Source organism: Caretta caretta, chromosome 9 (assembly GCF_965140235.1).
Source record: "Caretta caretta isolate rCarCar2 chromosome 9, rCarCar1.hap1, whole genome shotgun sequence".
NCBI lineage: Eukaryota > Metazoa > Chordata > Testudines > Cheloniidae > Caretta > Caretta caretta.
Genome location: NC_134214.1, coordinates 103255842 through 103283459, shown reverse-complemented (window position 1 = coordinate 103283459; position 27618 = coordinate 103255842). Strand labels below are relative to the sequence as shown.

Sequence of the window (27618 nt, the reverse complement as noted above, 5' to 3'; positions counted from 1 at the left end):
CGGAAGCAATAAAAAAGCAACATGCAATTTGTGAAGCCACCGAGAAGCACTGGCACAAATGAGTCGTTTACTTACAGTTAACCGAGGAGCCACGCAAGAGCAACCGGGGGAAAGCTCGTGGGAGACAAGGAGCGCGAAAACAGGCGGGACGACGGCAGGTTTGCGGCGCACCGAGGGGGAAGAAAAGGGCAAGCGTGGGCGACAGCCAGCGAGGCTGGAGGAGGAGAGCGAAGGGCCGGGCGGGCTGACAGGGCCGCAGCAGCTACCTGGCAGCGAAGGGAAAAGCGGGGGCGGGGGGGGGACACACGAGGAAGTTGCACCGGTTTATCCTGAAGGGAGCCTTTGACATGAAGCTGAACCGGTGCCGCTCCGCGTGCGGCCGAGGCCTCCCGCCCGCCCGGCGCGGGCCCGCCCAGAGCCGCTGCTGGAGGCGCGTCAGCCGGACACCGCGGCCTCGCCGCGCGGGCCCACTCGGGCGGAAGGCTGCCGGACCCGCCGGAGCCCGCTGCGCCCGGAGCCCGGGGCGCTCACGGGACGCCCCCGCCTCACCTGCTCCTGGGCCCTCGCTCCCACAACGGATCGCGGCCTTCTCGCCTTCTCGTCGCCTAGAAAAAAAGAGCGCGTGCGGCCGGAAATCGGACAGCCTAACCGGTTACCCAAGGGCCGCCCATGTTGCTGCCCCATTGGCCAATCTTCTCCTCACACTTTCCGTTCAGTGGCTCACAGCAGTGCCAATCACAGAAGGAATGGAGCAGGGCGGGACCAAAGACAAGATCGCGCCTCTATTCGTAGTCTATTGGCTGAGCAGTCTTCGCAGCCCGCGAAACTAGCTGCCACTCATCCCCTCAGGCACCAAGCTTAGATGAGAGGCGAGGTAGGGACAAAGGAACGAACAAGCCAACCCCCGAGCGTGCGCAGGCGCATTGAGATCGGCATCTGCGCAGCGTCCAGAGGGTGGTGCGGCTTAAAGAGACAGCGCCGCGGCCGCCGTCGGGGCTGCTGTCAGTCCGCCGCCGCGGCCCCGCCCGCCCCGAGCCGCGGGGAGCCGGCCCCGGGGGAGGGGGCCCCCCCCCCCGGTCCCGGAGCTCGCAGGGCAGCGTCGGCCCGCCCCGGCCCTGGCCCTGTGGCGTCAAGCCGCGTGGGGCGCCCTGGCCGCTGGGCTGGAGCGTCGGGGGGCGCCGGGCCGCCGTGGTCCCCGGCCCCGCCTGCCCGGCCCGGCCCGGCCCGGCTCTGCCCGGCCCGGCCCCGCTCGCTGGCTGGCTGGCTCTCGGCCGGCCCCTGCCCTGCGGCGTGCAGCGGCTTCGGCTGCCAGGCGGGGTGAAGCCCCGCGGGCTCCTGGGCGGCACCTCGCCCGGGCCCGGGGTCGGCCCCGTCGCTCTCCTCCCGGGCGTTTGCTGCTGGCTCTCGGCCGGCCCCTGCCCGCGGGCTGCCCGGCTCTCCGGCGTCCAGCTCTGCTCTGCAGTGCCCGGGAGCCCATGCCGCTGGGTGGGTGAAGTCAGGGTTTGCTATGTGGATCCTAAATCCCGTTTGTGGATCTAGCTCCCACGTGCCCCGCAGCCAGGGATTAAATACCAGCCTGCCTCGGAGAGCTCATCGTTGAGTGGTAGGCAGCAGGTGCCCCCCACCACAGATACAGAGGATACTAAGGCCAAAAGGAGCCTTGTGTCCATCGAGCCTAACCCGAGTAACGCAGGCCATCTAATGTCACTCAGTATTTCCCACTAGAGCAGATCTTTTTAGAAAAATACCCCGTCTTGATTTAAAGACTCCATGTGATGGAGATTTGACTGCATCCCTTGGCAAAATTATTCTAATAGGTAATTAAATTTGCATCTTATTTCCCATGTGATCTTGTTCTGTCTTTGTCTGCTAGATTCCCTCTATTATCCAGTATTTTCTCCTGTGTTGGTAATTTATAGATCACAATGAAGTAGCTTCTTTGATAAACTAAATAGATTGATTTTAAGTATCCCACTCCTTCCAATCCTCAAATTGCTCTTGTGGCTCTTCTCTGAACCCACTCCAGTTTTTCAGTATTCTTTCTAAAGGATGCACCCACCAGTAGTTGACACAGCAGTCCAGTAACAATCTCCCCAGTGTGGTATGCAGGGGTACTGTAACCTCCCTACTCCCCTGCTGTATACCCCCCTGTTTACACATCCAAGGACTGTGTTAGTCCTTTTTGCTACAGCTTTGCTCTGGAAGTTCATAATCAGCTGGTTACTTACAGTGGCCCCCTACATTATTTTTGATGTCACTGTGTTCCAGGGTACAGTCCCTGACCCTGAAAGTGTGACCTAAATTCTGTGTTCTAAATGTAAGACCTTGTGTTTGGAAATATTGGTAGAGGATTGCATGCTTTTTAGTTTCTGTAGGCCAAGTACATTGCATACATTGGGAGCTCCTATTAGCATCCTTCATTCTCCCTGTCCCCAAGATCTGTGGGTGGGTGTCACCCTCCCATCCCCCTCTATTTCAGGAGCTTGCTGCAACTTCCCACAATCTCCCTCCAACTAGGCATTCTGTGTGACTACCATTGCAGGGCCTTCCATTCTTCTCCTCACGGAAGCGTGTCTGTGTGTGTTCCATTACTCTCATTCCCTTATGCCCCCCATTTCTCCTGTTCCAGGGTCTTTCAGTCTTCCCCAGCCAGGGATGCTATGTGCCCTCATTCCCTTTTCCCCCACCATGCCAGGGGCTCTGCATGGCCCCTTTTTTCCATTCCAGGGTCCCCCATTCTTCCCCTGTGTCAGGGACTCTGTGTGAAATCTCATTAGCCTCTTCCCCCATTTCCCCTTTTCCTGCATGACAAGGTTTTTGTCTTTCCCTCATGCCATGGGTTCTGTGTGACCCCTTTCCCCACACCCAGGTCCCCCAGTCTCTGCCCGAGTGGCTTTGTGTACTCCATTTTCCCCTTCCCCCATACCAGGATCCTCATTCTTTCCTCCCTCATGCCAGGGGCTGTGTTCACACCACGGCACCCCATATTCCCTCATGGTTGTTCTTTCTGCCTGGGAGACTAACATTTTGACATCCTGAATGATTTAACTCTGTTCGGAGGATACACAGCAGTGAAATAGGAGTACTGTTATGCTGGAAGGCATTAATGGGTGCCATCAACCAGTGGTTTGATCTATAGACCATTGCACAGGTGCTTGCATCAGTTGGCTGTGCTAAAAAGCTAACAGGAGCTTTGTATCTCCCCCATTTTTCTGATTTTTCCCAAAAAAGTCAATAGTTTTGGCTATTGATGCCTAGAGCATTCCCTGAAATTTTGGAATTGATTGTGTTACAGAAAGAGAAATGCTGAGTGTGAAAACTTCACAAGCTCAGTCAGAAACACATGTAGTTTGATTGCATCCTGTTTACAAGTGATCCAGATTGTTCTGAAACAGTGATCTGTCCCCCTCATTTACTAATCCACCAACCTTAGTCTCATCTGAAACTTTATCAATTATTTTATATTATAGATCATTGATTAAAAATATTAAATAGCATTGGGCCAAGAACTAAGGCCTGAGCAACCCCCAGTTGATAATAGTTAATGAACAGGTATGTTTTTATATTTATCTGTTAGCTCTGAATATATTCAATATGACCCATGTTGATTTTGTTTAGTGCTTGTTTTTAATCAGAATGTTGCACAGTACTTAGCTGCTTTGCAAAAGTGCTATCAGTACTATTACCTTTATTAACCAGATTTGTAATCTTGTCTGGTTGCGGGCACAGTTGTTTTTGTTGTTGTTTTTCGGGCCTGGGGGTAGAGTGTTCCACAGGATACCAGTGGGTACAGTTAATAGGGAAGGTGATGAGGTTACACAATCTGGCTGGGGACAGAGGTTGCACAGTTAGTGGGGAGGGGAGCAAAGGTGACAGTAGTGGGAATACAGTTCAGCTCAGGGAAACCCTCTTAGGGCCTGCAGCAGCAGGATAGGAGATGGGTGGAGGGGAAGCAACTGGAAAACACAGGTAAGGAAATGGGTGTGTTTTCAACCAAAAAATTTTAAGACCTGGTCAACAGCTGAAATTTCTACTGGTGTAACTATTTTGGTTATGGATGTGACTTATATAATTATTTTGCTAACAAGTAAAAGCCTACTCTATATTCAGTTAAACCACTGTAAAGCATAGGCACCGACTCTGTGGGTGCTCAGGGGCTGGAGCACCCACGGGGAACAATTAGCAGGTGCTCTGCACCCACTGGCAGCCAAGCTCCCCCCTCCTTGCCTCCTTCTCTCCCACCTGAGCGTGCCGCGTCCCCCCCTCTTCCCCCTCCTGTCCAGCGCTTCCCGCCCCCCTGCCACTAATAGCTGTTTCGTGGCGCTTAGGACTTTTCGGGAGCGAGGGGGAGGAGCGGAGATGTGGCACGCTCAGGGGAGGAGGTGGGGCAGGGGTGGGGACTTGGGGGAAAGGGGTGGAATGGGGGTGAGGCAAGGTGGGGTGGGGGGGGGTCAGGGGCAGGGGGAGTGTCGAGCACCCACGGGGCAGAAGGGAAGTCAGCACCTATGCTATAAAGGTGACTTAAGTAGTTATTCCCCTTTGTGTACAGGAATAAAAACACCTCTACACTAATATAACTGCATCCACACTAGGGAGATGGTACCGCTTTAATCATACAGTTATAGTTAATGTGGTGCAAATTTTGTATGTAGACGTGCCCAAAGTTGACAGTGTCCCTCTGTGGGAAACAGACTCCTAGGAAAATGTATAAACAGAGAAAGGGAAGGAATGTAACACAGGATAACCAGTAGCTTAACAAAGGTATTATTGAAAATAATTAACAGAACACCCCTTCTCCCAAACGAAGTGCCATTTAATACACTTTGGGTAAGCAGTGCCCCATGTTGGAGACACTTCCCATGTTTTGTCACCAGTCCCTATTTTGCACGCTGAGAGGGCTACTGCTCACCCTGGCCTGGTAGTTTCAGGATGAGGAGTTAGGGAGGATGAAAATCCATCTGTGCTTCACTCCCCAGCACTACAAGAGAACCCCTGCTTTCCCAGAACTCTGCCTCCTGGCCAGGCCTACCCTGTAGCAGGAATGATGGCTCATATGGGAGGCAGGATACTGGTTAACTTTTAACATTCCTGCCTGGTAGAAAACTCCAGCTCACATATTTCAAACAGAGAACTAAACTGAAGGCAGGTCTACACTACAAATTTACACTGGCGCAGCTGCACCAATGCAGTGTGTCTGGTGAAGATGCTCCAAGCCAACAGAAGAAAGCTTTCCCGCTGGCTTAATAATTCCACCTCTGCGAAAGGCGGTAGTTATGTTGGTGGGAGAAGCTCTCCTGCCAAAATAGCACTGTCTACACAGTGGGGTGTGTGTGTGTGTGTGTAAGGTCAGTATAACTACATCGCGCATGGGTGTGGATTTTTCACACCCTGAGCGACGTAGTTACACAGAAGTAAGTATGTAGTGTAGACCGAACCTGACACAAGTAATTTTAGTCAGAGTTGCCTCAAGAGAAAAAGTGATTCACACACCTCTGATATCTAACTGGCATGTGGCATCACATAACTATGTGAACACCTCGTAGTTTACAATGCACATTAGGCCTGGTAAGAGCACTTTGTACTAAATTTTATATTCTATTAGTAAGACTTAACTGTAACAAGAAAGGGAACATTTCCCTTCCCTAATTCTTGTGCAGTTATGTTCACAGCCTTAATGTTGCATTACTAGAGTTTTTTGCATTTAATTTTCTTGATTTTTTTTTTTGTTTTGGTGATGGGGGGATTCTCAGATCAGCAGTTACTGCTGGTCTTACAGAAGCCCCATGTGTGCAGATGCACCTATTACAATATAAGCAGCAGCAGCTAGCATCAAAGGGAGAAGCAAGGAGGCACTGCATCCTGCAGCATGTAGGTTCCATCTCTGTAGTACTACCACTAGCAGTGTGAAGTGGAGGAGACACTCCTCTTGACCTCTGTGATGTTTCAGCATGTGTGGGGGTTTCATGAGAGCAACACTGACCAAATCCCAGGAGAACAGACAGAGCTGAGAAATTGCCTGTGCTTAATGGCATGAACATTTCAAAGTTCTGAAGGTGGGCTGAGTTGCCCCTTGGCTGGGGACAGTTTTCTGTGGGGCTCAGTTAAAAGGGCAGGAGTGCTTTAGGCTGTGCTGAGGCAGTTGAACCTTCAGTATAGAACAAGAGCAACTTTAGGCTTGTCTGAACACAGAATTGTACCAGTTTCACTCAGGCCATGTCTATACTATGCGTACTATACTGGCATAACCACATAGTGCAGACACAGCTTGCGGTGACATGGGTTTTTCTGCGGGTGTAGGAACACCATCTCACCAAGCAATAGTAGCTAGTTTGACAGAAGCATCCTTTCATCAGCCTAGGTGCATCTACACTGGAGGTTAGCTTGGCATAACTATGCCACTCAGCAGTGTGGTTTGTCACATCCCTGAGCAATATAGCTATGTCAAACTAAATTTTAAGTTTCAGAGTAGCAGCTGTGTTAGTCTGTATTCTCAAAAAGAAAAGGAGGACTTGTGGCACCTTAGAGACTAACCAATTCATTTGAGCATGAGCTTTCGTGAGCTACAGCTCACTTCATCGGATGCATTCAGTGGAAAATACAGTGGAGAGATTTATATACATAGAGAACATGAAACAATGGGTGTTACCATACACACAGTAACCAGAGTGATCACTTAAGGTGAGCTATTACCAGCGGGGGGGGGGGGGGGGGGGAGAGGCCGCAGGGAACCTTTTGTAGTGATAATCAAGGTGGGCCATTTCCAGCAGTTGACAAGAACATCTGAGGAACGGTGGGGGGTGGGGGAATAAACATGGGGAAATAGTTTTACTTTGTGTAATGACCCATCCACTCCCAGTCTCTATTCAAGCCTAAGTTAATTGTATCCAGTTTGCAAATTAATTCCAATTCAGCAGTCTCTCCTTGGAGTCTGTTTTTGAAGTTTTTTTGTTGAAGAATTGCCACTTTTAAAGGTCTGTAATCGAGTGACCAGAGAGATTGAAGTGTTCTCCAACTGGTTTTTGAATGTTATAATTCTTGACATCTGATTTGTGTCCATTTATTCTTTTACGTAGAGACTGTCCAGTTTGACCAATGTACATGGCAGAGGGGTATTGCTGGCACATGATGGCATATATCACATTGGTAGATGTGCAGGTGAACGAGCCTCTGATAGTGTGGCTGATGTGATTAGGCCCTATGATGGTGTCCCCTGAATAGATATGTGGACACAGTTGGCAACGGGCTTTGTTGCAAGGATAGGTTCCTGGGTTAGTGGTTCTGTTGTGTGGTTGCTGGTGAGTATTTGCTTCAGGTTGGGGGACTGTCTGTAAGCAAGGACTGGCCTGTCTCCCAAGATCTGTGAGAGTGATGGGTCGTCCTTCAGGATAGGTTGTAGATCCTTAATAATGCGTTGGAGGGGTTTTAGTTGGAGGCTGAAGGTGACGGCTAGTGGCGTTCTGTTATTTTCTTTGTTGGGCCTGTCCTGTAGTAGGTGACTTCTGGGAACTCTTCTGGCTCTGTCAATCTGTTTCTTCACTTCCGCAGGTAGGTATTGTAGTTGTAAGAATGCTTGATAGAGATCTTGTAGGTGTTTGTCTCTGTCTGAGGGGTTGGAGGAAATGCGGTTGTATCGTAGAGCTTGGCTGTAGACAATGGATCGTGTGGTGTGGTCTGGATGAAAGCGGGAGGCATGTAGGTAATTTTAAGTGTAGAACAGGCCTAAAGATGGGATGTTACTCTGATTTAGTGAAACTGATGCAACTTTGGGTGTGGAAGAGCTTTGTTAGCCAGTGCCCAGGAGCAGGCTCAGAGCAGATTGTCATTCCTCTAAATTTTGTTTTAAATTCTTCTCCAACCTTAGCTCACACTTGTAGGCCAAGGTTGGAGCTTTCAGAGTTAGAGTGGGATTTTTCCAAAGGCTATTGGCTTAACCATTCCCAGTGAAACAAACGGTAAAATTCCCATTCACTTCAATGGGAGCAGTTCTGGCAATGTCCAATGCTTTTGAAAATGCCACTTCAGCCATCATGGGGATTTTGTTGAGTGAAAGAAGTCTTAAAAGGCGGTGTCTACACTACAGACCTTACAGTGGCGCAGCTGTACTGCTGCAGCTGCACCTCTGTAAGGTCTCCCATGTAGCTGCTCTATGCTGATGGGAGAGAGCTCTCCCATCAGCATAATTAAACCACCCCCAGTGAGCAGCAGTAGCTATGTCGGCAGCATCTCCCACCGACATAGCGCTATTCACACCTGCGCTTTTGTCCGTGAAACTTACGTTGGTCGGGTGTGGTTTTTTTCCACACCCCTGTCTGACAAAGTGCTAGTGTAGACATAGCCTTAGACTCTGAAGAGTGACAGTAAACATGGCATTGTGGGTGTAATACCAGCCACTGTATCAGTGGATAATGACTACTGCCATGTGACCTCTGAAATACTGACCCAGATCATGTGGGACTGGAAACAGAGTTCAATTTCTTCCCAGCATGCCTGGTGTCAGATTCTTATTCTATTATAGTGGGTTCAATTTTTATCAGCTCTCAGTGACTCCATCTTAAAGAATGGAGTATGGCTTCTTCTCCCAAGCCTTACAAAACTAACATAACTAAAACATTGAATAAGCTTATGTGGTCCCCAAAGGCAGTAGCACTGATTTGGATGCACATATTTTGTAGACAATAACTGAACTTTAAATTGTTTCTACTGTTTCTACAATCTGTTTCTACTGTGATAGATTAATAAAGGCTGGAGGGATTTCTCATAAAGTTGTGAGAATGTACAACAGGGTTTCCTAACATATACGTGAGTGTTTGCTATCATGAACTTTGTGTTCACCTTTGAGGTCCCCTAGCTTCTAACTGCCTCCAATCCTGGATCCCAGCCTGTCTACCCTTCTCACTCCTCCTATCGCCATTATTCATTTTCTTTCTTCCACCTTCAAGAATGCTGCTACTTCACCTAATGTTTCACTATGTGGAACCAACGTCTTAGAAAGATAGTCTCATGGACACTCTCTCCATTGGTGATTGCCTGGTCATAGCTCTGCCACTGGATTAGCCCTGCTTCTCTGCCCAGCCTACCTTTCCTTCCTACTGGCCATTAACCATCCCCCCATCTCCTCTCCCACGGACGATCACCAGGCTTTAGCTCCCATCCTATGTGCACAGTCCCATCTCCTCTGACTGGTCAGTTTCCTCTCCAGCTGCCTTCAAACCCCAGCTGTACCTTCAAACCCCATAACATACCAGTGGTAACTACAATTATTGTCTCCATCTGATTGCATTTGTGTATACACACAAAACCTGTTCTAAGTCTAGAGCAGTGGTTCTCAAACGTATTTGATAGGGGCCCCCCCCTTCTTTGTGTCTGTGGTCATTTATGCCCTTCCCCCCGGGTACATGTGCTGCCACCCAGCTCTGAAGGAAGAGCAGAGGCTGCTGGCTGGGGCCCCAGCTCTGAAGGCAGCACCCCAGAAGTAAGGGTGGCAACATGAAAAGCGATATTTGTCAATATCACTTTTCACAACAGACTTAGTGCCCCATTGCCACCCTTACTTCTCTGCTGCTGCTGCTACCCCAGGACTGAAGAGCCAGAGCCCTGCCACTTCCAGGTGAGGGATATGTGGGTGGGGGAGAGGAGAGCCTGAGCCCGTGGGGTGGGGCTCTGGCTATCCCTACCTCCTGGGTGCGCACAGCCCTTTTTCAGGAGCCTGAGACACAGGGCTGGGGGTGGGTGGTCTGACAGCCAGAGCTCTTTTAAAAAAACAAACAAACACACAGCTCTTGCCTCCCTTGACACATTCCCAGGAGGGCCCACCCCAAAGTTGGAGAACCACTGGCTAGAGTGTAAATAAATAAAACAGAAAGAGGTGACAATCACTTCAGGGACGTATTTATATATTTTAGCTCTCTTGAGAATGTGACAATTAAATTCTGCATAGATCATGGTTTGGGCACTGCTGCCCTAGAGTAAACTCTTCTGTGATCAAGCATCAGGGGGTAGTTATGTTCTGTAATTTTCACTCCATGCATCCGAAGAAGTGGTTTTTTACCCACTAAAGCTTATGCCCAAATAAATCTGTTAGTCTTTAAGATGCCACCGAACTCCTTGTTGTTCCTTTGTGATCCCAATTCGCTTTCTAGCGCCCCACTTCTTTCCTACATCTTAACGCTCCTTGAATGGGTTCTCTATGCCCAGTGCATTGACCTCCTATTCTCCAACTCCCTCCTTGATCTCCTCCTCCCCTGCTTCAACTCTTTCCCTCCATGTCTAAAAGTCTCTTCTCCATTCTTATTCTCCTCAATCTCACCATAGATCCCTCTCCTATTCTTTGAGGCCCTCTCTTTCTTTGGGTTTAATGGCTCTATACACAAAGGGCCAGTGTTAAGGATGCACAAGTGCTTCCTAGATTTTGAGTGCTTCACTTTGCAACCTTAATATTTTGACAGTTTTTTATATATAATTTAATATTTACATTGCAATAGGCCTCAGGGGCCAAAATTGGGATCAGGACCCCCTTGTACTGCACATTTAGGGAGAGTGTCATTTGCTTTATGAAGCGTACCATCTAAGACATATGTTATATGACGGGTGGGGATAGAGGGATACACTGTTTATCTTAAGACATTAGTCTTTAAGGTGCCACCGGACTCCTTACTGTTTATATACATACTATAAAGCAAGTACTTTTTCCAATCTTGCAAATGATTTGTTCCCTTCTCCCCCTCATCCTAGCTGCCACCAACTGGCAGATTTCTTCTAGACTTGAGTGGAGATTTAAAGCAGGAGAGGGCAGTTACTGGCCATCCAGATCAGTTGAGGGAGGCGTTCAGTGAAAAAGGGGTGGTATGGAAGGTGTGAGAAGCTGATGAACAGGTAGGTGAGCTGGCATTGCTGGTGAAGCAGGTTATCTTGTGACTCAACGTGGACAGGAGCAATGGGTAATCTTGTCTCTCTCTATCACATCTTGAAATATTCTCTTCCTTTTCATCTCTGCTGCCGCAACCCAGGGTCATGCCCTGGTTCTCTTTGGCCTGGACTCTTCTTCAGCCTTCCTGGCTCTCCCTTCTTCCATCTAACACACTGCAGCTAAAATCCATTTCCTTCCCTGCAGCTTCAGCCATGCATTCTCCTCCCTGTATCCTATTACTGCCCTCTGCCTTTCTGAATCCAGTCCCAGCTCCTTGCCTCACTTTCTCGGTGCCTGCAGAGCATCCCTTTCTCACTGTGACTCCCCATTGGGTTACCCCCCTTGGGGGTGTGAAATTGGAGGGGGAGATGTTGGGTGAGGGGATGGGGTTCCCCAGGGAAGGAGTGGGGAAGCAAGTGAGAGGATGGGGGGAAGTTGTGGGTTGGGAATTGAGGGGTCAGGTGAGTGTCCTTGGGAGGGGATTGGAGTGGGGAGGGATGAGGGTGTTTCCAAGGAGTAAATTGAGGGCACATGTGTGAGGATCTCAGATGGAATCAAGGGGAAAGAAGATGGAAGGGATCCCAAAAGATGTGTGGAACTGTGGTGAAGGGTGTGTTTGAGGGGATAGGGAGGATCGGTGGAGGATGGGGGGTGTTCCCAAGAAATAAACTGAGGAGGCGGATGGGAATCTCAAGGGAGAATCAATAAGGAGGGCATGTGAAAGGTATTGGGTTGTGTGGAACTGGGCAGATGGGTGAAGGGAGGTGGGTGTACCATGAATATGGGTGGGGGGGTTGGGAGTGAGATGGGTGTGTGTACAAGGGGAGGATGGGGAAAAATGAAGGGTGTATCCAGGAGAATGGGGGAGAGGATGGGGGTACACGAGATGATAGATAAGGAAGGGAATGGATGTGTGAGAGGGGTGGGGGTGACAGGAAATAATAGCATCCAGAGGGGATGGGGTTTCCATGTGGGGGAATGGGTATGTGTGAGGGGATGGGGGTATTCATGAGGGAGGAAAGGATGGAGGAATGAGAGGAAACAACAGTGTTCAGAAAGGATGTTGTGTGTGAGAGAGGATAGAGGTGTACCAGGGAGGTGTGCAAGGCAATGGTGGAGGGTGGGGTGTGTGTGTGTGTGTGTGTGTGTGTGTGTAAGGGGATGAGGAGCGTCCAGGGTGGTGTGGGGGAGGGGAGTGTCCCTGGAGGGAGAGGTTGTGTAATGGGACAGGCGTGTGTGAGGGGACAAAGGGATCCCCAGGGGCGTGTGTGGAGGAGGGAGGTGGGATGTCTCTGGGGGGCTGGAAGATGTGTGAGGGGATGATGGGATGTTTCCTGGGGGGAGAGGGGTGTGTGTGTGGGGGGGGGGGGGAGAAATGGGGTGTGTCCAGGTGAAGAGGAGTGTGTGTGTGAGGGGATGGAGGGATCCACAGGAGATGGAGTGTATGTCTGGGGGAAAAGAGGGTGTGTGCATGAGGGGATGGGGGATGTCTCCAGGGGATTGGATGATGTGTGAGGAGACGGGGGTCTGGGGTAAGAGGGCGATGTGTATGAAAGGGTATAGGACATGCAGGGCCAGCTCCAGGCCCCAGCCTTCCAAGCGGGTGCTTGGGGCGGCAGTCAGAAAGGGGCAGCAGAGTTTCCGTGGCAGCAGCTTCTCTCTCCCCTGCCGGCCGGCGGCAATTCGGCGGCGACAGGTTTTTGCACTGCTTGGGGCGGCAAAAACAGTAGAGCCGGCCCTGGGGACATGTCTGGGGAAGAGGGGTGTGTTTGTGTGAGGGGATGGGGAATCCTTGAGGACGGAGAGCGGTGTGGGGTGTCCAAGGATGATGGGTTGTGTCCAGAGGAGTGTGTGTGGGGGGGGGAAGGGTGCAGGGGAGGGGCGTGGTGGGGGGTCCCCAGAGGCAGAGGGGAGTGTGTGTATGAAGTGGTGGGCAGCCCCTGGGAAGATCCCGGAATGATGGGGCTATTCAGGGAGAGAGGTGTGTGTATATGTGAGAGGAGATGGAGGGGTGTGTGTGTGTGTGAGGATGCGAGAGTCCCACGGGGTGAGGGGGGCAGGATGTGAGATGAGATGCGGGAGGGTATCTGTGTGAGTGGATGGGGTGTCGCTGGGGGGTCCCTAGGAGAATGGAGAGTGTCTGGAGAGATGAGGGGGTGTGAGGGAAGGGGTTGTCCCTGCGGGGGGGGGGGTGCTGTGAGGGAACGGGATGTGGGATGGAGGGAACAGCTGGGATTGGGTGGGTCCCTGTGGGACCGGACGGGGAGAAGGGTGTGTGTGAGAGAGAGAGCGCGAGGTGGTGGGGAAGAGGATGTCTGGGTCAAGGCGGGTTCCTGGGGGACAGGGCAGAGTCAGGTTGGAGGGTCCAGGTGTGTGTGTGAGAAGAGGTGGGGTTGTTTCTGAGGGGAGGGGGACTGTGTGGAATAAGGTGTAGGGGGGAGTCCCAGGGTGGTAGCGAAGGGAGTTCTCCAGGAGGGGGTGGATCCCCCTATGGGGATATGTGTGAGAAGATGTGTCCCTGGAGGGAGATGTGGGGGCTGGGATGGAAGGGGGTGGGTCCCTGGGGGGCAGGGTGTGTGTGAGGAATGGGGAAGTCCCAGGAGGGGTGGGGGTTTATGAGGTTGTGAGAGAGGTGGGGGTGTCCATAGGGGGAGGTGGGCCTATGGGTGAGGAGGGATGGGGAATGCTGGGGAGTGGGCAGGTCCCAGGGGTGTGAGGAGAGCTGGGGGTGTCCCTGGGGGGTGGGGGGGGAAGTCCACCTGGTGGGATGGGGGGTGCCAGAAGTGGGCAGGTCCCTGTGGAGCAGGGGTCCAGAGGGGTGAGGAGAGGGGAAGGGGTCCTGGGGGGGATGACCCCCATGAATGGGAAGGGCCTAGCAGGGATCTGGGTGTGTGAGAGAGGTGGGAGTGTCCCTGGGGGAGGAGGCCAAGGGGGGTTGGGGCTGAAGCGTCCCAGGGGGGAGGGTGCCCCAGTGGAGGTGGGGCAGAGTCTGGGGGGGGGTGAAGAGAGGTAGGGGTGTTGAAGGGGGAGGGGGTCCCTGGGAATGGGCGTGGCCGGGTGGGGTCGAGGGATGTCAGTGGGGGGAGGGGGCGCATGGGAGGGTGCCCGGCAGTGGGTGGGACCCGGATTATGAGGAGACGTGGGGGTGTCCGTAGGGGGAGGGTAGAGGGGTCCCTGGGAGTGGGCGTGGCCCAGCGGGGAAGAGCGGTGGGGTGTCTGTGGGGAGCGGGGGGTGAGGAGAGTCGGGGAGGGGCCCACGGGGGGGAGCCGACGGTGGGCGGGGCCCGGGGGGTGAGAAGTAGGGGGTGTCCGTGGGGGGGCGAGGACAGTCGGGAGGGGAGGGGCCCACGGGGGGGGGCGACGGTGGGCGGGGCCCCGGGGGTGCGAAGTAGGGGTGTCGGGGAGGGGTCCATGGGGGGGGCCGGCGGTGGGCGGGGCCCGGCGGGTGAGAAGTGGGCGGCTCGGGGGGGGGGGGTGAGGAGAGTCGGGGTGTCGGGGAGGGGCGGGGCCCACGGGGGGGGGGCCGGCGGTGGGCGGGGCCCGGCGGGTGAGAAGCGGGCGGCTCGGGGGGGGGGGTGAGGAGAGTCGGGGTGTCGGGGAGGGGCGGGGCCCACGGGGGGGGCCGGCGGTGGGCGGGGCCTGGCGGGTGAGAAGTGGGCGGCTCGGGGGGGGGTGAGGAGAGTCGGGGTGTCGGGGAGGGGCGGGGCCCACGGGGGGGGCCGGCGGTGGGCGGGGCCCGGCGGGTGAGAAGTGGGGGGTCCGGGCGCAGCCCAGCCCGTGGGCGGGGCCGTGTCCCGGGCCCCCGCCGAAGCCCCGCCCGGCCGCGCTGTCACTCACCGCCCGGGGGAGACGCTCCAGCTCCAGGGAGGCGGCGGCGGCGGCGGCGCCCGGAGCGGGCCGGGCGGCTCCTGAGTGGCGCAGGTAGGGGCCGGAGCGGGCCGGGGCCGGCCGGGGCCGGGGGCCGCCCCCGCGCGCTCGCAGGCCAGGGGCGCTCGGGGCCGAGGCCAGGTATGGCGGGGCCCGCTCCGCCGCGGCCTCCCCCGGGCCCGAGAGGGTTAACGGGGCAGACGGCTCCAGGGGGCTGGTGCTCGCGCTCCGGCGGCAGGATCCGCTCCGCACTTTGCGGGCAGCCGCCAGGAGGGGACGGTGCCCTCGGTGCCGGTCCCGATCCGGGGTTCCGCGCCGGGATTTCACCCCCAAGCGAGCAGCGGAGGCAGCTGCGGAGGCAGCGTCCCTCGCCGGGAGCTATGCTCCAGCTCCTTTGGGCTTCCTCCTCCGATCCGGAAATCCGCCCCGCGTTTTCGGGTCGCCCTGCAGATCCCAGGGTCTGCCTCCGATCCCAGACACTGTAATCCGCTCCGGGTTTTTGGGGTTGCCCGCTGAAAGGGAGTCTCGCGAGCCCAAGCCCCGCCGCAGCCAATAGGGAACCGCCCCCTCCCGCCGCAGCCAATGGGGAGTCGCCCCCGCCCCCCCTCGGGCTGCAGCGCGCTGAGGGCTCGGAGCGGCGCCTCCATTTAAAGGGGCCGCGACCCGAATCCGGGCTCCGGGCAGTGCGGGCGGCGCGGCGAGCCAGGTACGAGCCGCGGCCGAGCTGGGGGCGGGTCCTCATTGGCTGCGGTGGCTGAGCGCGGCCGGGGGGGCGGCGCGGTCTCGGAGAGGGAGGGGGTGGCGGCTCCCGGCTTCGCCCGCGGGGCGCCTTATGCCTCCGCTCCCGGGTGGGGGCGGGGCTGGGCCCCCCGTGGGGCGAGGGGCAGGGCCCTTGGGGGGAGGGGGGCGCGCGCCGGGCCTCGTCCCCTTTCCGCGCAGGGGGGAGGGGGCGCGCCCCGACCCTCCCCCCGCGCCCTTTCCGCGCAGGGGGGAGGGGGCGCGCCCCGACCCCGCCCCTTTCCGCGCAGGGGGGAGGGGGCGCGCCCCGACCCCGCCCCTTTCCGCGCAGGGGCCCGTAGATGTGCAGCGCCGCGGTGGGGGTGGGGGAGGGGGATCACGGGGGGAGCGCGGGGCGGGCGCCCCGGCCCCGGCCCCGGGGGAGCGGGAGCGGAGATGGGAGGGGTCTGCGGGGAGGGGGTGGAGCAGGGTGAGGCTCTGTCTCTGGGGTTGCCTCTGTCTGGCCGGTGCCTGCCGGCACGTGGGGCACTTTGGGCCCCCCGCCCAGAATTTCCGACCTGTGCCTGCTCTGGGTCTCCGGGAAATACCACGTGTCCCTTCTACCCCCACATCCAGACGTAACCCTCGGAAGCCCTGCAAGCCTCTGGTTAGCCCAGCGAAGATGGTGCGTTGCCCAGGGCCGGCGCGACGGTGGTTGATTGCGGGTTGTGCTTTGGCCTTGGGGGCGCCTTGGGGGCTCCTTGTTTCCCCCAGATGTCAAACGGGATCGGAGCATTTACACCTGTTCGGCTTGTTTTCCCAATACCCTTTTCCACACCTGAGTCAAACGGGGCTTTTCCCAGAGCCCTTTCCCCTCCTCCTCGCCACCTGGTTTGACTGCCCTTTGGGAAGAGACTTTTTCTGCAGAGTGTCCCATGTGCTTGGCTCTCCACACATGAGAATAAAAAATTGCATTGAAGGTGCCTAAAAACACTTGCTGATGCAGGAGTCACACTGGACTCCAGCTCCCTCTTCCTGAGCTATGCTGTGGGCCCTGGAGTGGGAAAAAGCAGGAGATGCCTTTGTGTCCCTAAAGCAACAGCTCTACCAAGAGGGAGTGCCTGGGGGAGGGGGAATGGGGTGGGGCAGGGCAAAGCGCTGCCTGGAAGTTGCTGTTGGATTGGTTGTGGTGGGACACATATGCTGCTGGTGCTTGCAGAGTGTGCTTCTATGGGGTGGGCTGTGGCTGTTGATGGGAGGGAGTATGGCTCTGTAGGGTATTGTTCTGTGGGGTGGACGTATGGTTCTACCTGCCATGTGGGCTTGTTCACGGTAAGGATTGAGATGTGGCTCTGGACTGCAGGGAGTGGTCTTGTGGGATGGGATATGGTGCAGGGCTCTGGGATACAGGGTGGGGATGAACCTCTCAACTAAGTGAGAAGGAGCCATTATTTGAGTTACTTTTCTGGCCCAGTAGAAGCTTCCTCTCATCTCCTGATGTGCTGTTCCAGCTCTGGCTCTAGACTGCAAGTCACTCACCTGTTATCACTCAACTGTGCTGCCATTCCCTCAAACTGCCTCCCAAATTCAAAGCTCCTGTTTAGAGCATGACTTTGTCATCAGCTCCATCCTAGCTTCATTTCTCATCTTGAAAGGGACAGTAGCACATTTGCCCTCTGTGGTTGATGGAGTAAAACCATGCTGCACCCCATGGCTCCAGCCATGTCTCTTGCCCATTCACAAGCCAGGTCCCATTCCAAGTTCCCTTTGAGCCTACAGTCATTTCTGCTCCCCCTCCCGCCCCTGGCCACCCCCCCCCCCCCAGCTGCTGAGGGCAGGGGTGCAGTGTAACAAACCCACCCAAACAGCTGGTCACTCCAGACTCCCAATAAAAATCTGATATCTGGGACAAAGGATCAAAGTTAGGTATTATAGCTTTAAATTGGGTGGGTGGGAGAGAAGCCTAAGATTGTGTCTAGGCTACAGACTTCTACAGGCAGAGCTATGAGTTTGGGCTGTGAAGTGGTGTGATCCCTGACTGATACAGCTGTGCTGGCAGCAGCCTGTAGGGTAGACACAGTGGCAAAACTGAGCTTTTACTAGTCTAGCTTGTTTTGCTCAGGGTTAGAGAGTATAGCTGAATCCACACGAGGAGTGCTTTGCTGGTATAGATCAGGCCTAAGAGACACCACCCTCTATATCTTTCTCCTTCCCCAATGAAAAGTGTTCTTGGTTGATGGGCCTGGACCCTACCAGCAGATTCCTGTGGCTATCCCATGGCCAGGGCTCAGGGGCCTCTCCAATTGCCCAGACTTTAGGTTCATCAACATAAAGAAGGAGAAATCTAAGATTTACCAAAATGGGTGAAAACACTGGTCTATCCAGACCAGCACCCTGCTTCTGCCAATTCCTGATGCTCTCGGGAAAGGCGAAAATTCCCTGTAATGCCCCAGGCCAATTGTAGACACCTGCATATGGGGAGAAAAGTCCTTTTCTAAGAACCTTATCTGTGCTGGATTCTTACTGATGGGTCTTTGGTTCCTAGCTCAGGACTGGTTAGAACCCTCTCCTAGCTCTTCAGGTTTTGGGGCCCTAGAAAACAGCATGGCATCAGTGCCAGGCTGCTTACTGGCAGTTTTGTCTGCCATCTAAATGTCTCCAAATGTTCAACACCACGGCTAGTAAATGAACTTGCTTCAGAGACTGCACCTCATCAAACCAGCACTCCAGCTCTTCCCCACGTCTCAGCTATACTCATCTGGTGGTGGTTTGTGTCTGCAACTGCTTTCCTGGCAGCTGTGGTCATCTGTGGGAAGTTTTGAGGCCATTGCCTTGTCATGCTGTTGCATGTTCTGGCAATTTCCTTGACATTCAGAAACCACTATTCTTTGGCCTTTTCCAGGGCTCCAATAGCTGTTTTTGTCTTTTGGCTGGTGTCTTGACACTGAGCATCATTCACCTCAGCACCTCTCTTAGCTTGATGCTTGTTCTTCACTGAGTGCTCCCAGAGTCCTGTTTTTGTGTATGGTATTGTTTTGGCAGATGTCTTTTCATGGCAGGTTTTTGGTCTGTGAAGAAATGCTTGTGTAGTGTTTGTTTTACAGGTGAGGGTCTGGGTAGAAGCAGTAGTTCTTGGAGAGGGAGCTGTGCAAGCTGCACGAGAATTCGCTTTCTGCCTTGGTCTCTGACTGGGGTCAATTCTTGAGACAGAATTGCTCAGTGGGAACCAGGCATTGAAATTGGGCTGAGATTCCTGATAAAAGGGATTGTCTGCATTTCTGTCTGGGGCTGGTGTAGATGTGCAAATAAAATGAGTTACACTTAGAATACATCCAGATTCCGTATGGTTCACTTCTCCACTTGGAAGCTAATAGGCAAAGCCCAAATATCTGCCATCACTTGGCAAAGAGGTGACACAGATATCAGCCGTTGGTGTCGGAAGAAGGGAAAACAAGGAGGAAGGAGGCTGCTCTTCTGCTCCAAAATCTGTCAGAGGCTGCTGAGCATGCTGATATTGTCTGCCTCAGAGTTTACCACTAGTGCTGCGTGTTGGACACATCAGCGGATGTACCTGAGTGGTGAGGAGGTATGAGGAGTGCTTTCAAGCCCTCTGAGGCATCCCAGAGTGCCCCTGTAAATTGGGCTTTCTGACACACCCTGTCAAAACCACAACTCTGGACAGCTCTGCCTTAAGGCTTCTGGATTTCACCTTTCTGCATTCTCTTGGTTGAAGCAGGGAGGGGGATAAAGTTTCTGGGTATATTCTGGGCAACCTAGCTTGATTAATCCTGCTCTTGTGAAACTGTCCTGAAGCCTACAATACCGACTTCAGGGCATCCTGTTGCTCTCTCTTGGCAGGTGTACAATCTCATGATGAATCAGAGTAACTACTGCACCAAGGCTGAGGCTTGCACCCCAAGAATTTGGTGCTCCCGGTGCAAGAAACTCTGGTCTTGGTGCTGGTGTCCCTAGCACTGATAGTTGTGGCAAAGCCAGTGGTGGTGTTTTCCAGAGCACTTGGGATGACCCATCTTGTGTAGACAATTCTAGCTGCATGTGTGGGGGCAGGCTCGAGGGATCATGGCGAGGGTGGCTGCTATTTAGACTCGTACAAACTAGAAGGCTGGTACAGATTCAAAGGCCAGGAGTGGACCATTGTGCTTGTCTAATCTGACCTCCTACATAACTCAGGCAAGAGAACCTCACCCAGTGATTCCTGCATTGAGTCCAATAATTTAGGACCCTGAATGGGGATGTAAAGACTGAAAATGATGGAGAATCTTTGTGGTCCCAATGGTTAGTTACCAGTGCTGTTAGAAATGTGTGCCTTATTTACAGTTTGAATTTGTCCAACTTCAGCTTCTAGCCATTGGATCTTGTTCTGCCTGGTCTACTAGATGAAAGAGCCATCTGCTATCAGAAATTTCCCCATGTAAATATTTCTAGGCTGTGATAAAGTCACTTCTTAACTTAATTTTCAGTAAACTAAAGAGATGGTGCTCCTTACGTCTCTCACTGAAGGCAAGCTTTCCAAACCTTGACTGCTTCTTACGGCTCTTCCTTGAATCCTCTTGTTTTTCAATGTCCTTTTAAAAGTGTAAACACTAGAATTGGATCCTATATTCCAGCAATAATCTCACCAGTGCCATATACATAGGGAATGCCACTCCCTCCTCCTGCTCTCCCTGTTTCTACATCTGTCAAAGGCTACATTTCCCAGTTGCACCCTTGAAGTGGGGAAGGGCATTTCACTTACCTCCTACATCGTTACCTCGTTACTTGGAATCCCCTTCGGGATGTCCCTTCATCTGTGCTTTTTGAGTCCACCCCCTTCGGTGGATACAGAGCAGTCCAAATGAAAAAGAAAATACTTCCATGGCCCTCGGGACTTTATGCCAATAAGTGGAAGCCAGTCATTCAGATCCCCAAAGGAAGTCTGGGGCCCCTATAGCTAAAGCCAAGGCTTAGTTCCAGGGGTTCCAACAAAGGCTGGTTTTCTTTTCTGTCTTCTTTCTCCAAAGGCTAGGCCAGGTTGCATGCTCAAACTTTTCCTTCAGTAAGTAACCTAGGGCCCTGGGCTGGGAGCCCTGTGCCCCAGGTCTGCTTGTTTCAGAGTGGCGCCTCAACTGACCTGGATTCCTCCCTTTTAAGGGCCAACCCCTTGGCCTGACAAGCCTCAGAGGCTTGTCAAATTGGATCTGGTTGTGACCAAAGGAGTTCTGTAACACCACCTTGCCTCATGACGGTGGGGAGTCACATCACCACAACAACCAAGAATGGCATTATCAATCTTAGCTGCAGCATTGCAATGGAGGCTTATGTTCGGTTGATTATCTACACCATCCTTTGCAGAGGCTTAGCTTTCCCGAATACAGGCCCCATCCTTTAAGTGTAACCTGCACTTTTGTTCCTGGATGTCGGCCCTTGTATTTGATTGTATTACAATGCATGGAGTTTGATTGTACCCAACTTACCAAGTGATCTGTATTTCTCTGTAACAGTGATCTTGTCCACCTCATACCACTCCATCAACCTTAATGGTCTCTGCCAACTTTATCAGCAGTAATAATTGAGCTATAACTATTTAAACCAAGGGGATTAGCCCAGATCTGCAACGCTAACCACACACACCACAGTTCCCTAGTGCTCTTGGTGGCAGATAGGAAGGAACTGATGTGTTTGGTGGCTGTGCTCCCTTGATATGAGTTATGAAATTGAATGTCAATGTCACTACAGTTGTGCAGCCCCAGTGGTCAGCCTCTCAGGCAAGGGGGTGCCAATCTTGTAAGTGTGAAATCAGAGTTGACTCATGAAGAACAAAAGTTACTGATAAGTAACCTTTTACATTTTCCAGATCCTTGATAAAAATATTGAGTAGCATTGGGCTGAGAAACAGTCTCTCTCACAACAGTCATTCACTGATAGAGCTCAAAATGTTAATGGAGAATCATCTGTTAGCCAGATTTTAATACACTTATTTTGTGCCATGTTAACATTGTATAGTGCTAATTTTTGAATCCGAATGTTGTGTGGTACTAAGTCAAATGCCTTACAGAACTCTAAGGGTGTTATGTCCACCCAATTACTCTTATCAATCAAACTTGTAATCGTCTCAAAAAATAATATCCAGTTTGTTAGACAAGACCTATTATCTAAAGTCATGTTGACTGGGCATTAATTATATTATCCTGTAATTCTTTATTGATTGAGTCACTTATCAGCTGTTCCATTATTTTGCTTGAGATCCGTGTCCTGCTTGCCCTTTTTAAATGTTGCACAAGATAAGCTTTTTTCTAGTCCCCTGGAAAATTCCTATTATTTAAAGATTTACTAAAAATTAACATTACTGGTTTGGAGAGTTCCTTGGCCAATTCATTTAAAACTCTTGGGTGCAGGTTACCTGGACTTGCTGATTTAAAAATGTTGAACTTTAGTAGAAGTTGTTTAACACCGTCGTCATTCTAGATACTTTCTGATAGTCAAAAAGATGAGAAATTTCCAGCACAGTGTGGATCTTGGGAATCTGAATCAGTATCTGGATCAGCAAAAGAAAAGTTTAAGATGGTTACCCTAGGAGCCATCGTGTGTGCTAGAGAAAGTCAGCTGCTTGAATGCCCTGGACCTTGCTGACACTTGTGTGCACAAAGGCAGATTAATTGGTCGTAGGGGAACAGCATTATCTGCACTTTGGGGCTGGCATCAGCACTGTGTGTTTTCATTAAATGCTTGGTAGTTGTGGTCTCTGTGGGTAGCCCCAACGTTCCCCTGCCATGACAATTAACTGATTAAGGACACTGCTCTGGATGGTGTCAAAGATCAGCGTGTAATCCCATGGGGTTCTTAGGATACTTTTATTAAAAAGCTTAATGACCAAAGTTCCAACTTGCACCAGAATACAATTGTCCTATTCAGGAGCCCTGTTAGATACATCTCAACTCAAAGCTTTCTTGCCCAGGATGGGATCCAGCAACTAATTCGCTTGGCAGAAAGGATAATGAAAAGCCAGCAGATGACAGTACCGGCCATGCTATGAATGTTCTATCTAGTGGCCACAGCTGTATTTGTTGTTCCCATGGCACAATCTGCACATGAGGCAACCTCAGCAGACCCTGGGATCCCACTGGAAATAAGCAACACAAGGGCTTCCACTTCACAACTGAGTAACAGATTGGATGTCTCAACACCTCCTATCTAAACTGCAGCTGAGGAACTACCTCTTCATTGAACTTTGTCTCCTCAGGAACAGCAGTTGCACAAAATGTTCTGGAGATGAAGGTGTCCTAGCCTAATCCCAAAGACCTTCAGTGGTCTTGTATCCCCAGTGATGATCTGGATTGAAATGAGCATCAGGCTGCCATGCTTTCCATGAACAGGGAAGGAGGTACTGGGCAGTCCTGTAGGTTTGGGAGCAAGCTGTGTCCCTCCCATTTTTTGTCAGTAGGCACTTGGCTGGGAACATAACGGCCACACTGGGTCAGACTAATGGTCCATCTAGCCCAGTATCCTATCTCTGACAATGGCCACTGCCAGATGTCTCAGAGGGAATGAAAAGAACAGGGCAATTTTGAGTGATCATTCTGTCATCCAGGCTCAGCTTTTGGCAGTTGGAGGTTTAGGTTTACCCAGAGCATGGGGTTGCATGCCTGACCATTGTGTCTAATAGCCATTGATGGACCTATCCTCCATGAACTTGTCTAATGTGTTTTTAAATCCCGTTATGCTTTTAACCTTCACAACATCCCATGGCAGTGAGTTCCATACGTTGACTGTGCTTTGTGTGAAGAAGCACTTCCTTTTGTTTTTGTTTTTTTAAACCTTCTGCCTATTAATTTCATTTGGGTGATCCCTAGTGCTTGTATGTTGTGGTGTTGTAGCTGTGTTGGTACTAGGATATTAGAGAGATAAGGTGGATAAGGTGATATCTTTTACTGGACCAACTGCTGTTGGTGGGAGAGACAAGTTTTCGAGCCTACACAGAGCTTCTCTTCAGGTCGAAAGCTTGTCTCTCTCTCCAACAGAAGTGGTTACAATAAAATATATTACACCTCACCCACCTTGTCTCCCTAGTTCTTGTATTTATGTGAAGGGGCAAATAACACTTCCTTATTCACTTTCTGCACACCGTTCATGATTTTATAGACCTTTATCATATCCCTCCATAATCATCACTTTTCTAAACTGAACAGTCCGTCTCTTTGTGACGAAGTTGTTCCATACCCTTAATCATTTTCATTGCCCTTCTCTGTACCTTTTCCAATTCTAACACATCTTTTTTGAGATGGGGTTACCGAAAATGCATGTAGTATTCAAGATGTGGGTGTACCATAGATTTATATAATGGCATTCTGATATTTTCTGTCTTATTATCTATCCCTTTCCTAATGGTTCCTCGTGTTCTGTTATCTTTTTTGACTGTCGTTGCATTTTGAGCAGATGTTTTCAGGGAGCTATCCACAATGATTCCAGGATCTCTTGCTTGAGTGGTAACAGCTAATTTAGACCCCATCATTTTGTATGTATAGTTAGGATTATTTTTTCCAGTGTGCATTACTTTGCATTTATCAACACTGAATATCATCTGCCATGATGTCACCCCGTTTTGTGAGATCCCTTTGTAACTCTTCACAGTCTGCTTTAGACTTAACTCTTGAGTAACTTTTTTATCGTCTGCAAACATTGCCACCTCACTGTTTACCCCCTTTTCCAAATCACTTATGAATATGTTGAACAGCATTGGTTCCAGTACAGATCTTTGGGGGAACCTCCCTATTTACCTCTCTCTATTGTGAAAACTGACCATTTATCCCTACCCTTGTTTCCTGTCTTTTAACCAGTTCCTGACCCATGAGAGGACCTTCCCTCTTATCCCATGACCGCTTACTATGCTTAACAGCCTTTGGTGAGGGACTTTGTCACAGACTTTCTGAAAGTCCAAGTACACTATATGTACTGGCACAAGATGTGATTGCCTGTGGATTAGATCTCCCCCATGGGAGGAGGGTACCAAAGATAGATCACTTCAGCACTCCCATGAATAATAAGCCTCTAGTGTCCTGTTCGTGGCACTAAGAAAATCCCACGTTATAAAGGGACGCCTCCTGGGCAGCCCTATGAAAGGAGACCTTCTGGCAAAGTCCAGGAGAGAGAGACGCTCAATGATCCCAAAAGCCCTCTGCCATCCCAGATAGGTATGGTTCATTGCCCTGTTGCAGATAGCCAAAGCTGATCCTTGGGCTGAGAATCTGGCTTTCAGAGCATCGCTCAGAACCATCACAGGAGCATGGCTCCTGGCAAGGCAGAGATCTGTAGTCATGGAGTCTCTAAGCAGGCAACTTGTGGCCTCTTGAAAGCCACCTAGCAGAAAGACCTACAACTCCAAGTGGAAAAAGTTTGCAATAGGTGCAAAGAGACCCCTTACTTTCCCCCATACATCTGCCTGAGTCCAACCTAAAGACTAACTCCATCCAGGTACATTGGGCAACTGTTTGAGCCTCCCATGAACCGTCCCAGTAAGGCACTCTCTGTAGCTCCATATCAGCCTTATGCCGGGCTTATTGCTCTTCAAACCGTCCACTAAAAACCTTGTTCCAAGTGGTATTGGTGTGGTCCTGACAAAGCTAATGAAAGTGAACACTGACTGAAGTCCTGCCCCAGTGGCTGGTGCACGTTATTCCAGGTTTCACAAGGATACGGTGCTGCTCCAGGCTTAGAACCCTCTTTGTGGTGGTGGAGTTCCACTTCAGTAGCCTGTTGGCCTAACAGGTTTCCCTCGCCCACATGCTCACCCCAACGAAGCCTTTTTCCAAATGCTTACGTCCTTTAGTTGTTCTTAGGTAGTCCAACGAGTTCTTTGTTCCTTTGGACACCAATATGCGGGGCAGTGTTGTGCACAGGAAGATACTGTCTGAGCGGATGCCTTACTACCTTTCATGTTACGGTGTCCTGACCTAAGTTCCCTGTAAGCCGCGCAGCAGCCTGTTTAGCACTGCACAGGTGCTCAGGGAAGCTGCCCAGGGACCGGCTCGGGGAGGGGCGCCCCTCTGCCAGCCCCAACTGTGCTGCGGCCCGGCATGCTCCCAGGCGTGGCCAGGGCAGCGCGGTAGGCCCACCCCGCCCCCAGGCACAGCTTGGCATGGCGGCATGGCCCAGAGTCCTGGACCCAGGTGCAGCTGGGATGCCCCCTCCCCAACCCAAACCCAGCCCTGGCCCGGACCTGCTGGGGCCAGGGAAGGGGCGCCTATCCTGCAGCCCCAGCCCTGGCGCTGCAGCGGGGAGAGAGAGAACTGGGGGGACTAGCCGTAGCCCCAGAGCACCCTCCTGCACCCCAAACCCCTCATCCATGGCTTTACCCCAGAGCCCACACTCTCAGCCAGAGCCCTCACACCCCTGCACCCCAACCCTCTGCCCTAGCCCGGAGCCCCCTCTCACCCCCACCACATGAATTTTGTTATGTGCACCCATATGAAGGTCATGTGTCATACATCACCTCCATATTGATGCACATATCAAAATTCATTCTGCACATGGGTGAGAAAAATTAAAGGAAACACTGGTCCTGACTGCATGAAACAAGAAGACTGGCCTCGGTAGAACTGTCCCTTGGGTACAGCAAATTGGGGCGACCACCCTGGGCCCTGCACTTTGGGGAGCCTTGGGCAGTGAGGTGGGTTAGCGGGGTTAGGAGGCAAGCCGCAGGCAAGCGGGGGGAGACGAGGAAGAGCCCCCCTCCCAGAACCTCCCTCAGTGCCTCCTGCTCGCCAGCGGGCCCCACCGATCAGCACCTCTCCCTCCCTCTCAGCGCGTACTGCCTGCCGTGGATCAGATGTTTTGTGGCATCAGGAGGTGCTGGGGGGGGAGGGGAAAGGAGCGAGGGTGCAGTGCATTCGGGGGAGGGGAACGGGTGGGGCCTTGGGGGAAGGGGTGGAGGTGTGGGGGAGCACCCACCGGCAGATTTAGAAACTGGGTGCTTATGTCCTGGGCCCTGCGCCCCCTGGGGGGGCCCTGGGCCTTGGACAGCATGCCTCGACACAGGTGCCTCTACGGCCTGCCTCAGGGATGTTTCTATGGTAGATATCAGCAAGGCTGATCCGCGATCCTGTCCCCATGCATTTACAAGGGTGTTTGTATTTGGACTGGCCTACAGGAAGGAGTCCTGTTTCAGACTTGTGTTCCAGAACATGTTCCCAAGATAGGGGAGGTCTTGTGGCATCTATATACTCCATGCTGGCTCAGCGTTCAGGGAGTTAACAAAGCAACTGCCTTCATGCTCAGCCAGAGCTGATTTGGTAACTCCACAGCAGCAGTGAGGATAAAAAGGCTGCAAGGCAGGTACACACCTGGTCGACACTACAGAGTTATGTCGATACAAGGCAGCTTATGTCGATATAACTCTGTAGGAGTCTACACTAAAATAATGACAGGTTTCAGAGTAGCAGCCATGTTAGTCTGTAGCTGCAAAAAGAAAAGGAGTACTTGTGGCACCTTAGAGACTAACACATTTATTTGAGCATAAGCTTTCGTGAGCTACAGCTCACTTCATCGGATGTATTTAGTGGCCACTCCTTTTCTCTTTACGCTAAAATGTCACTCCCACCAAAGTGACTCGCTCTCTATGCCGACTTAATAACACCACCTCTGCAAGAGGTATAGCAGTTAAGTCGATGCAATGTCAGTATAGACAATGTGTTACTTATGTTGACTTTATTGGCCTCTAGGAGGTGCCCCACTGTGACCGCTCTGGTCATGTTTTTGAAGTCCACTGCCCGGGGGCCAGGTACATGGGTAGACACCCCTCTTCTTTTAAAGCCCCACACTTTTTTGAAATTCCATTTACTGTTTGCTTGGTATGGAGAGCTCACCTAGCTTCTGTCCATGCCTGCTCAACGCTGCAGACAAGCTCCCTCCTGGAGTACACTGAAAGTGGTTGATATCTGTAGGGAGAAGAGGCTGTGGGGGGATAGCACTGATCCAGCCACATAAATGCTGATATCTACGAGCAGATCGCTCGGGGCATGGGGGAGAAGGGCTGTAAGAGGGACCCGTAGCAGTGCTGCGTAAAAGTCAAGGAGCTGTGGCAGACGTACCAGAAGGCAAGGGATGCAAATAGTGTCTGGTGCAGAGCAGCAGGC

At 52.2% G+C, this 27618-nt stretch overlaps 2 protein-coding genes across 13 annotated transcripts in view; one reads left to right on the top strand and one right to left on the bottom strand.

Moving 5' to 3' along the window:
• Positions 1-700, bottom strand: part of NONO (non-POU domain containing octamer binding) — an 89218-nt gene extending 88518 nt beyond the window's left edge. For 7 of the 9 annotated variants that reach the window (XM_075132628.1, XM_075132631.1, XM_075132632.1 and 4 more), the window contains exon 1: positions 550-700. In XM_075132628.1, coding sequence (XP_074988729.1) covers positions 550-684 — 135 coding nt within the window. In that variant the 5' untranslated portion in view covers positions 685-700. The remainder of the gene's footprint in view (positions 1-549) is intronic. The other 2 variants (XM_048864949.1, XM_048864951.1) reach the window with 1 other exon arrangement.
• A 579-nt stretch (positions 701-1279) lies between these two features.
• ZMYM3 (zinc finger MYM-type containing 3) overlaps positions 1280-27618 on the top strand; it is a 66826-nt gene continuing 40487 nt past the window's right edge. The window contains exon 1 of one of the 4 annotated variants that reach the window (XM_048864928.2): positions 1280-1817. The gene's annotated coding sequence lies outside the window, so the exon portion shown is untranslated. Of the gene's footprint in view, positions 1818-14676; positions 14828-15382; positions 15480-16001; positions 16176-27618 lie in introns of those variants that run through there. The other 3 variants (XM_048864925.2, XM_048864926.2, XM_048864927.2) reach the window with 3 other exon arrangements.